The following is a 13,594-nucleotide window of genomic DNA, read 5'->3' as shown; positions in this document are numbered from 1 at the left end:
ATCGTAAAAATCTTCGGAAGGCGGGGTGCACCGGAACATGGGTATATGCTTCCTTCAAGTCGAGGGAGCACATCCAGTCCCCTTCCTCCAAGAGGAGATATAAAACCGGGAGAGACAGCATTCGAAACTTCTCCCGGACCAGGAATTTGTTGAGCTTCCTGAGGTCCAGTATGGGGCGCAGGTCCCCGGTCTTTTTGGGGACCAAAAAGTAACGGGAGTAAAACCCCGTACCCCGCTGGTCCTTGGGGACCGGTTCGACCGCCCGAAGCACCAATAGGGACCTGGCCTCGGCCAGAAGGGTCGGTAGCTGCGATCGGTTGCAAGAGGCTAGACTTGGGGGATGGTCCGGTGGCGAGGACACAAAGTTGAGCGAGTAGCCCTCGGAGACGATCCGGAGCACCCAAGCGTCTGAGGTTATCTCGGTCCATGCCTCCCGGAAGAACTGAAGACGCCCCCCGATAGGAAGGGATTCCTGTGATTTCGCGGAGGGGAACCCGCCCCGTCCGCTCAGCCCGTCAAAAGGAAGGCGCAGGCTTAGAAGGACCCTGCGCCGGGGCTTGGGTCTGTCCCCCTCTGCCTCTCTGAGACGGACGCCTCGGAGGTGGCCTCGAAAAAGCCGGGGTCGACTTCTGAGGATATCGGCGCGGCGGAGGACGGAAAGGTTTCTGCGGCGGGGGCCTAGGTTTGGGGCGGACCAGGGATGCTAACGAGCGCTCCTGCTCAGACAACCGCTTGGTCGCCGCATCTAAGGACTCGTCAAATAACTCGGACCCCACACAAGGCAAGTCTGCAAGACGTTCCTGCAGGTTTGGGTCCATGTCGAGGGTGCGAAGCCAGGCCAGGCGGCGCATGGCCACTGCGAAGGCCGACACCCTCGAAACCAGCTCAAATGCGTCGTACACCGCATGAAATAGGTACAACCGCAATTGAGACAGGTTGGACATAAACTTATCGAATCCTGCCCTTTGGGAGTCCGGTAAGGAGTCCCGATATTGAGGAAGGTCCTTCACCATGCCACGCAAATAGGAGGAAAAGGTGAAGGCATAATTTAGAACCCTGGTGGCCATCAGGGAATTTGAATAGAGGCGACGGCCAAACTTGTCCAGGGTCCGCCCCTCCCTGCCGGGTGGAACCGCCGCAGAAACCCGTGAGGGCTGTGATTTCTTAAGGGCAGACTCCACCAGAAGAGACTGGTGGGAGAGCTGCGCCTTTTCGAACCCTTTAGGGGGCACCGTCCTATACTTCGCTTCCATTTTTGAAGGCACAGACGTGACTGTAAGAGGGTTCGACAAGTTCTTCAACCAGGTCTGTAGAAGGACTCTGTTGAGGGGGAGCCTAGGCACCTCTCTAGGGGGAGTGGGAAGGTCCTGCTCCTCCAAAAATTCTTTGGAATATTGAGAACCGACCATCAGGTCTAACCCCAGGGCTCGGGCCATGTCCTGAACAAAGGATGTAAAAGAGGACGGCCTGGCCGGGGGAGACGGGGTTCTCGACCTCCCCACCGAGGAGAGGGGAGAGGCCTCATGGGAATAATGAGGATCCCTTACTGACCCCGAGTCCCAGGATCCCCTCTCCAAGGCCCTCGAGGGGGAAGGAGAAATTCTCCGCCTCGCAGAAACCTTGGGTGAGGACCCCGGGGTCCGGGGGACACTCTCCCCCTTCCTCGGCGAGGCAGCACGGGAAGACTTCCCATGAGGTGAACGGAGGAGCCTCGGATTGTCGAGGCGTAACTCCGACACCTGCAGCGCCTCGCCCCCGAGCGGCGAGGAACGATCGTGCCTCCGAGGCGAGCCCCGCGGCCGCTTAGACTTCCTCGATCGGCGCCCCGTCCGAGGTCGCGTCGAGGGCGAGGCGTCCCGGGAAGAGCCCGAGGAGGAGGAGGAAATACGGCGCACTCTGCGCAACTTTTCCTTGGGCCTCACACTCCGCTCAGGCGGCCCCCCCGAGGTCGAGGTCGAGGGCAGGGCCGGGACCAAGGTTAAGGGGGCCACAGTACCCGAGACCGAGGTCACCGAGGCCGGGGCTCCCGAGGTCGAGGGAGCCGAGGCCGGAGCCTCCGAGGCCGAGGGCGCCCCGGCCGAGGTCGAGGCAGCCGGAACTGCAGCCCGCTGCAACACTTCCAGGGCCCCCGACAGCTCGGATGAAATCAGGGCTCGAAGGAGATCCTGGAAGGCCGGAATCCCCACGAAGGTGGGGAGTTCCGAGTCCGGAGCACACTCCCTGGAGGGCGACCTCGGTCTCGAGTATTCCCTCGGGGTGTGCGAAGTCGAGGTCCGAGGCGGGGCCGGGGTCGACCCACCCGCCTTAGCCGGAGTAGAGGACGGCTTCTTTGCTGAAGGGGATGGAACAGAGGACTTACCCGAAGCAGGTTTTCCTGAAGACGCCTTCGAAGACGAGGGCCGAGGCGAAGCCGAGGCCCCCGAGGACGCCGAGGCCGAGGTCAAGGCCGGGGCCGAGGCCGAGGCCGACGTCGAGGCCTTGGGCGGCGCGTCCACGGCGAACAATTCCGCCATTCTGGCCTTACGGCGACGGAGGGCTCTGTTTTGAAAAGTCGCACAGCGATCACACGAAGCTGTCGGATGATCCGGCCCAAGACAGACAATGCACCACCGGTGAGGGTCAGTGATGGAAAGTAACCTCTCACACCGGCTGCACTTCTTAAATCCCGTAACAGGACGGGACATCAACGAAAAAGAAGGCCGGGAACGACCGACGTCCCGCGGCCACGGCTGCCGGGAGCCCCCGGAGCCTAACGAAAAATAAAATTTTTTTTTTTTTTTTTTTTACGAAAGGAAAAAAGAAAGCAGCACCGCGAATCGATCAAAAATCAAAGAAAACCACGAAACGCGGCAGCTAGAAGGCAATACAACTGGAGCTCAGATCCACAGGGCTTTCTGGCTCCGCGGAAAAAATTGAACTGAGGACCACGAGGTGGGATGCGCCCTCTAGTGGGCGAGAAGGCATGCACGTGCGTGGTGCAGTGTGCAAACTTGAAACTTCTAGCAAGTTTGCTTGAAAAGCTGTCCGCGCTGGGGCTCCGTAGATGACGTCACCCACATGTGAGAATATCATGCCTGCTTGTCCTGGGATAAAGGGGAGATATGATTCAGACATTCAAATACTTGAAGGGTATTAACATAGAACAAAATATTTTCCAGAGAAAGGAAAATGGTAAAACCAGAGGACATAATTTGAGGTTGAGGGGTGGTAGATTCAAAGGCAATGTTAGGAAATTCTACTTTACGGAGAGGGTGGTGGATGCCTGGAATGCGCTCATGAGAGAGGTGGTGGAGAGGTGACTGAGTTCAAAGAAGCGTGGGATGAGCACAGAGGATCTAGAATCAGAAAATAATATTAAAAATTGAACTAAGGCCAGTACTGGGCAGACTTGCAAGGTCTGTGTCTGTGTATGACCATTTGGTGGGGGAATGGGCTGGGGAGGGCTTCAGTGGCTGGGAGGGTGTAGATGGGCTGGAGTAGGTTTTAACAGAGATTTCAGCAGTAGGAACCCAAGCACAGTACCGGGTAGAGCTTTGGATTCTTGCCCAGAAATAGCTAAGAAGAAAAAATGTAAAAATTTAAATTGAATCAGGTTGGGCAGACTGGATGGACCATTCGGGTCTTTATCTGCCGTCATCTACTATGTTACTATGAGAAATGCCTAACCATTAAACTTTGCACCTACCTTTATATATCTTTCTATCATCACAGAGGTGAAGCGTGTAGTAAGTATCAAGGAGTTGATAACCATTCTTATTAATAATATTTCGTGCTGCAATGTTACGCAGGTGACGAAGGCGGCGCTAAAAAATAAATATACAATGAACATTAGACAATAGTATTTATCTTAATCAGGCTTTAATGGTTAGTAAAATTATACACCTATATCCATTGGGCTTGAGAAATTAGCACAGTATATGAACATATCCATCTTAATGTATCACTCTCACCCAAGCAAAACACAAACAGTCATAAAATGCATATCCTCACTAAAGACTTCACAACCACATACATTGTTTTACTTTCTGCTCTCTAAAAAAATACAATTCAGAGTGTATTAAAGGTGTTATTTCATTAATTTGCAAGTTACACTTTCTTTTTTTATAATTCTTTATTCATTTTAAAACTTTCATCAAGTGTACAAAAATTGCAACACAATAACATAGATTTAACCACTTGTACATCTTATCATTATAACTTAGTTGTAAATATAACCCTCCCTCTCCCATCCTGAAATCCTTTTAGTAATTTTTATTTTTCATGTAATAGAAACCCTCCCCCACCCCACCCTTATCTTACATATTAAATATAGAAATATTAGGAAAATGGCATCAATCATGACAAAAGGACGTTAATGGTTCCCAAATTTTAATGAAGTTTTTATAATTTCCATTCTGTACCGCTATTGATCTTTCCATTCTGTATATGTGGCAAACTGAATTCCACCAAAATTTAAAATTGAGCCTACTATGCTCTTTCCAGTTATTAGTAATATGTTGAATGGCTACTCCGGTCAAAATCAATAAAAGTTTGTTATTACACATTGATATCTGACTCTTTTTTCTCATAGACATACCAAAAAGTACAGTATCATAAGTTAATGCTACGTGATTTTCCAATAAACAATTTACTTGATCCCAGATTGAGTTCCAAAAGGCTAAGATATGGGGACAATAGAACAAAAGATGATCTAAAGTCCCTATATCCAGATTACAATGCCAGCATCTATTAGACAAAGAACTATTTAACTTTTGCAATCTAACTGGGGTCCAAAAAGCTCTATGTAACAAAAAAAACCAAGTTTGTTTCATAGATGCTGACATTGTACATCTCATTCTCCAAGACCAAATTTGTGGCCATTGAGATGCTGAAATATCATGCTTAATCTCAATGCTCCAAATATCCCTAAGAGTATTTTTAGGCTTTTTTTTAACCAATTCACTAATAGTTTTATACCAGTGTGCGGCCTGATGTCCCAGAAAGTCCGCCTGAAAACATAAAAATTCTATGCTAGGTTGATTATTCAAATTTTTCCATTCAGGGAACCCTGCCTGAATGGCCTGCTTCAATTGCAACTAACGAAAAAATTGCGATTTGTGAAGCCCAAATTTATGTTGCAATTGTGTAAAATCCAGCAGCTTACCATTAGTAATTACATCATTTAAAGTTCTGATACCTGCAATTATCCAATGTTTCCAGACAATCTTAAAACCGCCAATTTGAATCCTTGAATAAGTTACACTTTCAATGTGAACAAACAGCTATAAAAATATTCAAACAGTATTTAAGAATAGAAAACTAAAAATTTCTGAGAAGTCTTCACATGTTTTAACATAACAAACCCAAAGTACAGTAATTCCATTTCTAAAAGCTGCCTTAACAAAGGTCCATAAGAAATTAAATAGAGTCCAGCTGTGACCTATCATGGTATGTTAGCTTACAAGAAGAATCAAGCAATTTCTGTCATTTGAAGTGAATATAAAGCAAAAGTCTAAACATGCTAAGCACAGAGCTACTGAAAGTTATCCAAAGCTACAGGCTGGAGAAATGCTAAAAGTTTAGTATATTTGAATATCTTCTGGTGTGCTTTCAGGTTCATCACTATAAATTGGAAACAGTTTGGCACAACCAAGAAATTGCCTTGATCTGGAAAATCCTCCAGTAGCCTAGAAAGTCAATGTGAGATCTAAGATTATTTTGAAAAACTAGAGACCTCTGGATGACACTCTACACCAAGCTTGTTAAATCCACGGCCCAGAACTTGGCCGACAGAAGCTCTAAAGTCCTACAATGGGATCCTTGCTTCCATACTGTGACTAGTCTTGCCAGGAACTTGAGCCGCAGGATTCCAGAAAATGAGGCTGGTCCCACGGTATTAAGTCTCACAAAACCTAATAATATGAACCAATTTCCAGTAAAGCACAGCTCAATGTTGTGGTGACCAGTCGTGGCAGAGAAGCAACGATTTCACTGGAGGACTTCACGGGGCTCTCATGGCAGGGAAGAAGGAGCCATCAAATCTTTGTGGCAGGGATGGAGGATCAATGCAAACATTGTGGCTGGGAGGCAGAACACCTGGAAGAGAGGCAGGCATCCCAGCAATCAGGTGAGGGAACAAGAGGCAGGTGGGGGTAAAAAGTGAACATTTTAATATGTATTTCATTTTTTCCCCAGATTTTATCTCTGGATCTCTTAATGAATCTTAACTTGACATACCTGCAAGAGGAGGAAAATGTTTGGCAACATCTAATATAATAAAAGCCTAAGCCGCACATGCGCACTCATAACTGCGTGCTCCCGTTTTCCGTGCACTGTAGGACCCGCAGGTAGGAGTGCGCATGCGCGGCTTAGGGTTTTATTGGCTTCAGGTGGCGCGGAGGCTGTTGGCCGCCACGGCTGTCGGCGCCTGCAGGCCGCCGCGGCTGTCGGCGGAGGGCAGAAAGCACATGATGAACTGGGGCGGGACCTAAGGCCCGCAGTTCGTCAGAGGAGCAAGAGGGACTGAGCACCCTTCCTGCTCCCAACTTTTAGAGGTAAGGGGAGGGAAAGCGGGGGGTCCACGTCAAGTGGCAGGAGGGAGTGGGCATCCCTCCTGTGTTGTTGTTTGTTTTTTTTTTGGGGGGGGGGGGAAAGGAGTTGGCCCGATGGCAGGAGGAAGTCGGCATCCCTCCAGCCATATTTTAGAGCGCTATGGGGTGGGAGCGCTGATGGTAGGAGGGAGTCTGCATTCCTTCTGCCATTTTTTGGGGTTCAGGGAGGGGGGAAGGGAGGGAGCGCTTTGTCGGGGGAGGCTTTTTTTAGGAAGAGAGGCCTACTGCTGGACGTGGGAGCAGGAAAGAGGTGCTGATGGACGGGGAAGAGACGGGGGGAAAAAAGAAAAGGAGGCTTACTGCTGGACAGGGGGACAGGAAAGAGGTGCTGCTGGACAGGGGTGAGATTAAAAAAAGGGAGAAAGGCTGTTGCTGGTTAAGGGGAGCAGTGAAGGGGTGGTGGTGGACACAGGAAAGGTAAAAGGAAGGGAGAATGGGTGGACAGCAGAGAAAAAAGAAAGACAGAAAAAGAAAGACAGAAATACAGAAAGCGGCTAAGGAGAAAGAGAGAGAGAGAAAGAAAGAAATAAAGACAGACACACACACATATATAATCTAGCACCCGTTTATGTAACGGGCTATAAGACTAGTAAAATCATATAACGCCAAGTATTAAAATTTTCATTATGGAAAGAATCTAATTTCCTTGTACAACAGTTGAATAGATTGCAGCAGATGAATTATTCCCAGCCACAAGTTATTCTAAGAAGGAAAAAAAGGCTGCAAGTCTGAAGGTCCCTGACTTTGGTTGTGTACAAAGTTCAATCCTGTTTTATATGGGCTGGAGTAGGTTTTAACAGAGATTTCGGCAGTAGGAACCCAAGCACAGTACTGGGTAGAGCTTTGGATTCTTGCCCAGAAATAGCTAAGAAGAAAAAAATTTAAATTGAATCAGGTTGGGCAGACTGGATGGACTGTTCGGGTCTTTATCTGCCGTCATCTACTATGTTACATGATCCTTGGTATCTTCCTCCTCTATATATTCTGATGGCTTTTCTCCTGGTATTAGCAGTAGACTTACATAATCATATTTCTCCAAACCTGCATTAAACCCATTATATGGCTAGCAGGGATTCCAAAGCTTCATCAGTAAAAAGAATTCCCTGCCGAGTTGCTCCCCTCTTCCTGGTGAAAGTTGGTGGGGTGCTTCCAGCTGCTGATGACAGGAGCAGCTCAATAGGGAGTTTTTTTTTGGCTGGTGGAGCTTTGGCATCCCTGACAACAATAGGTATTAAGCTTAATGCACAAGGGTGTGGGAGGAGGAGGTGGAAGGAATATATTTCTCCCCGAGTCCACCATCTAGAATGGGTGTACACATTTGTATAAATAAATAAAGTATAATTCAAATTTTGTTCTGTGTGTTCTCAGAGTGTGTGATTCTTAGACAGTTTGTTTGCACATGCGTATTTTGGTCCTCTGAATGTTACAAAATATAAAATGTAGCTCCTGATAGAAAATGGTTGGACAAGTCTGCTCCAGACAATGCTGAATGTTTAACAGTTAAGATTACTTTAAAACATCACATGAAAGTGAACGTGGCAAGAACTCCCTGAAGAAAAGCCACATGCTTTTTAGTTTAATGAGACCAAAACACTAAATGATGTGTGGCATAAAACACACACAGGACATCACTATGTTAACACAGGTTATGGTTAGCCATTTTCTCAAGTGAAGTGCTGCAGGATTCTGTACTGGGACCGGTACTACTTATTTATAAATGATCTGAAAATTGGGTCAACAAGTGAGGTAATTAAATTTGCAGATGGCACAAAACTATTCAATAATCAAAAAACATCTCCACAAGTTTACTTCTATACCATAAATTAAATAAATAAACAAACTACAAAAAGTCCTAATAAAGTGCACAGAGTGAAAAATTGAAGAAAGACCTTATGATATTGGAGAATTGGGCATCCAAATGACAGATTAAATTTAATGTGACAAATTCAAGGTGATGCAATTGCAAAGAATAATGCAAATCATAGCATTATGACATCACAATATGAGCTCTGGAATGTTACTAGTATTTGGGTTTCTGTCAGGCATTATGACATCAAGAAAAGGGACTGGAACTTGTATACGGCCTTTTTGTAGTTATACAACCACACTCAAAGCAGTTGACATACAGGTACTTCAAGCATTTTCCCTCTCTGTCCTGGTGGGCTCACACTCTATTAATGTATCTAGGGCAATAGGGGGATTAAGTGACTTCCCAAGGGTCAAGAGGAGCAGCATGGGATTTGAACCCACAACCTCAGGGTGCTGAGGCTGTAGCTCTAACCACTGTGCCAGACTCTCCTCCAGAACATCAGAAGTGAGCCAAGTATAGGTCAGTCAAGCCATTGTGACATCACTGCTGAGGTTGGCCCTTAGGCATTGGGGGAATGAGGCATTATGACATCACAATACGAGCTCTGGAATGTTGCTACACTTTGGGTTTCTGCCAGGCATTATGACATCAGGGAAAGGGATTATATAGCACTTTTTCTAGTTTTACAACCGCACTCAAAGCGGTTTACGTACAGGTACTTCAAGCATTTTCCCTCTCTGTCCTGGTGGGCTCACACTCTATTTATTAATGTACCTGGCTTGCCTAGGGTGTCACACAGTAACATAGTGCAACGCAAAACACAGGGGAAACAAATCCACAGGAAACAGAATAGTAAAAACAAGTGGAATTGTCCAATAAGAAAAGGTGCAATAAATAAAGATGTCTTTCAACTCATCTGGATAATCAGGTTATTCTTTATTCTTCCAAAAATACTCGACCCGACATGTACATGTTTCGGCCCTACGGCCTGCGTCAGGAGTCTATAGACAATGTATAAAATCATATAAACACATATAGAAACATATAAACACTATAATAATAAAATGAAAATATGTGGTAGTAAAAACATTAAAAACATTCAAAATATTAAAAAGAAACAGCAAATTACATATAAAAGTTTCTTTAAACAATGCAAAACAACATATACTTTAATAAACCGAACCAGATGAGTTGAAAGACACCTTTATTTATTGCACCTTTTCTTATTGGACAATTCCACTTGTTTTTACTACTACTACTACATAGTAACATAGTAGATGGCGGCAGATAAAGACCCGAATGGTCCATCCAGTCTGCCCAACCTGATTCAATTTAAATTTTTTTTTTTTTTTCTTCTTAGCTATTTCTGGGCGAGAATCCAAAGCTTTTCCCGGTACTGTGCTTGGGTTCCAACTGCCGAATTCTCTGTTAAGACTTACTCCAGCCCATCTACACCCTCCCAGCCATTGAAGCCCTCCCCTGCCCATCCTCCTCCAAACGGCCATACATAGACGCAGACCGTACAAGTCTGCCCAGTAACTGGCCTAGTTCAATCTTTAATATTATTTTCTGATTCTAAATCTTCTGTGTTCATCCCACGCTTCTTTGAACTCAGTCACAGTTTTACTCTCCACCACCTCTCTCGGGAGCGCATTCCAGGCATCCACCACCCTCTCCGTAAAGTAGAATTTCCTGTGGGATTTGAACCCACAACCTCAGGGTGCTGAGGCTGTAGCTTTAACCACTGTGCCAGACTCTCCTCCAGTTCAACATCAGAAGTGAGCCAAGTATAGGTCAGTCAACCCATTGTGACATCACTGCTGAGGTTGGCTCTTAGGCATTGGTGGAATGAGGCATTATGACATCACAATACAAGTTCTGGAATGTTGCTACTCTTTGGGTTTCTGCCAGGCATTATGACATCAGGGAAAGGGATTATATAGCACTTTTTCTAGTTTTACAATCAAAGTTTTACAATCAAAGTTTTACAATCAAAGCGGTTTATGTACAGGCATTTTTAAAGCATTTTCCCCCTGTCTGTCCTGTTGGTTCACAATCTATTAATATACCTGGCTTGCCTAGGGTGTCACAAGGAGCAGTGTGGGATTTGAACCCACAACCTCAGGGTGCTGAGGCTGTAGCTCTAACCACTGTGCCAGACTCTCCTCCAGTACATCAGAAGTGAGCCATTGTGACATCACTGCTGAGGTTGGCTCTTAGGCATTGGTGGAATGAGGCATTATGACATCACAATACGAGTTCTGGAATGTTGCTACTCTTTGGGTTTCTGCCAGGCATTATGACATCAGGGAAAGGGATTATATAGCACTTTTTCTAGTTTTACAACCACACTCAAAGCGGTTTATGTACAGGCACTTTTAAAGCATTTTCCCCCTGTCTGTCCTGTTGGTTCACAATCTATTAATGTACCTGGCTTGCCTAGGGTGTCACAAGGAGCAGTGTGGGATTTGAACCCACAACCTCAGGGTGCTGAGGCTGTAGCTCTAACCACTGTGCCAGACTCTCCTCCAGTACATCAGAAGTGAGCCATTGTGACATCACTGCTGAGGTTGGCTCTTAGGCATTGGGGGAATGAAGCATTATGACATCACAATACGAGTTCTGGAATGTTGCTACTCTTTGGGTTTCTGCCAGGCATTATGACATCAGGGAAAGGGATTATATAGCACTTTTTCTAGTTTTACAACCACACTCAAAGCGGTTTATGTACAGGCATTTTTAAAGCATTTTCCCCCTGTCTGTCCTGTTGGTTCACAATCTATTAATGTACCTGGCTTGCCTAGGGTGTCACAAGGAGCAGTGTGGGATTTGAACCCACAACCTCAGGGTGCTGAGGCTGTAGCTCTAACCACTGTGCCAGACTCTCCTCCAGTACATCAGAAGTGAGCCATTGTGACATCACTGCTGAGGTTGGCTCTTAGGCATTGGTGGAATGAGGCATTATGACATCACAATACGAGTTCTGGAATGTTGCTACTCTTTGGGTTTCTGCCAGGCATTATGACATCAGGGAAAGGGATTATATAGCACTTTTTCTAGTTTTACAACCACACTCAAAGCGGTTTATGTACAGGCACTTTTAAAGCATTTTCCCCCTGTCTGTCCTGTTGGTTCACAATCTATTAATGTACCTGGCTTGCCTAGGGTGTCACAAGGAGCAGTGTGGGATTTGAACCCACAACCTCAGGGTGCTGAGGCTGTAGCTCTAACCACTGTGCCAGACTCTCCTCCAGTACATCAGAAGTGAGCCATTGTGACATCACTGCTGAGGTTGGCTCTTAGGCATTGGGGGAATGAAGCATTATGACATCACAATACGAGTTCTGGAATGTTGCTACTCTTTGGGTTTCTGCCAGGCATTATGACATCAGGGAAAGGGATTATATAGCACTTTTTCTAGTTTTACAACCACACTCAAAGCGGTTTATGTACAGGCATTTTTAAAGCATTTTCCCCCTGTCTGTCCTGTTGGTTCACAATCTATTAATGTACCTGGCTTGCCTAGGGTGTCACAAGGAGCAGTGTGGGATTTGAACCCACAACCTCAGGGTGCTGAGGCTGTAGCTCTAACCACTGTGCCAGACTCTCCTCCAGTACATCAGAAGTGAGCCATTGTGACATCACTGCTGAGGTTGGCTCTTAGGCATTGGTGGAATGAGGCATTATGACATCACAATACGAGTTCTGGAATGTTGCTACTCTTTGGGTTTCTGCCAGGCATTATGACATCAGGGAAAGGGATTATATAGCACTTTTTCTAGTTTTACAACCACACTCAAAGCGGTTTATGTACAGGCACTTTTAAAGCATTTTCCCCCTGTCTGTCCTGTTGGTTCACAATCTATTAATGTACCTGGCTTGCCTAGGGTGTCACAAGGAGCAGTGTGGGATTTGAACCCACAACCTCAGGGTGCTGAGGCTGTAGCTCTAACCACTGTGCCAGACTCTCCTCCAGTACATCAGAAGTGAGCCATTGTGACATCACTGCTGAGGTTGGCTCTTAGGCATTGGGGGAATGAAGCATTATGACATCACAATACGAGTTCTGGAATGTTGCTACTCTTTGGGTTTCTGCCAGGCATTATGACATCAGGGAAAGGGATTATATAGCACTTTTTCTAGTTTTACAACCACACTCAAAGCGGTTTATGTACAGGCATTTTTAAAGCATTTTCCCCCTGTCTGTCCTGTTGGTTCACAATCTATTAATGTACCTGGCTTGCCTAGGGTGTCACAAGGAGCAGCGTGGGATTTGAACCCACAACCTCAGGGTTCTGAGGCTGTAGCCCTAACTCAGGAGAAACGCTGGACTGACAAGAGCTACCCCCCCCCGCCCCCCCCCCCCCCCCCCCCGTTCATGCGTCGCCTTACCTGCTGCGAGGGCAGCTCGACGTGAAGAGCTCGAGCCGCCGAGCCGGGCGCCGTCGCCACGGCCACCCCGGGAGCCGAGCCCGCCGCCATACCGTCTCTACCGCCGGCAGCCGCGGAACTCATCCCCCCAAAGCGGCTGCCGAGTTGGCGACGGCGCTTCCCGCCCTCTAATCCAAGGGAGCAGCTGACGCGCGACAGCCGTTACCCGCCCGGCACGAGACTCCGGCCGCTGACAAAGTGGTCGGCGCCCGCGCGCGGCCTGACGTCAGAAACCAGAGAACCTCCGGCGTAGGGGAAAAAAAAAGAGAGAGAGAGAGTGGGGGAGGGGCACAATTGTTTGTTGGTTGCTTTCAAACCGCCGCTAATTTGTTGCTGTTGTTACGCTCGGAGAAACCCCGACGCGCGCACCACAAGCGCAGATGGAAATCTAAAGGGTCCATAATAGTACCGCATTGTTACTGCGCACGCGCCGGCGCGCCGCTGCCTTCCGATTGGTCCGCGCTCGACGAGGCCGGGAGTCGCGGCTGCCGATTGGTCTCCGAGGTTGCTCGTGCCGGGGTTGGAGCGAGGGGAGGGAGGGAAACGCAAAGTGCGCGGGCCTGTCAAACGAACGACAAAGCTTAGGGGGTGGGGATTGAGAAATGGCAACAGAAGCCATCGGCGGGCGGACCAGCCCCCACGAGGCATTTCAGTGGCGACGGCTCCGAAATGGGGCGGGGCGAACGTGAGTGCTGCGGCTCCTGATTGGTTATCATTAAAAAAACACGTCTAGGACATGCAAAGTAGGGGAGAGAGAGATTGT

General features: G+C 47.3%; 1 protein-coding gene across 1 annotated transcript in view; it reads right to left on the bottom strand.

Annotated features, from left to right (window-relative positions):
- Positions 1 to 13,379, bottom strand: part of UVRAG (UV radiation resistance associated) — a 136,775-nt gene extending 123,396 nt beyond the window's left edge. The window contains exons 1-2 of the mRNA XM_033948900.1: positions 12,793 to 13,379; positions 3,686 to 3,803 (exon numbers count right to left, since the gene is read on the bottom strand). Coding sequence (XP_033804791.1) covers positions 3,686 to 3,803; positions 12,793 to 12,915 — 241 coding nt within the window. The 5' untranslated portion in view covers positions 12,916 to 13,379. The remainder of the gene's footprint in view (positions 1 to 3,685; positions 3,804 to 12,792) is intronic.
- Between the last annotated feature and the right edge of the window lie 215 nt (positions 13,380 to 13,594).

Source organism: Geotrypetes seraphini, chromosome 6 (assembly GCF_902459505.1).
Source record: "Geotrypetes seraphini chromosome 6, aGeoSer1.1, whole genome shotgun sequence".
Lineage (NCBI taxonomy): Eukaryota > Metazoa > Chordata > Amphibia > Gymnophiona > Dermophiidae > Geotrypetes > Geotrypetes seraphini.
This window is presented reverse-complemented; position numbering and strand designations above follow the sequence as displayed.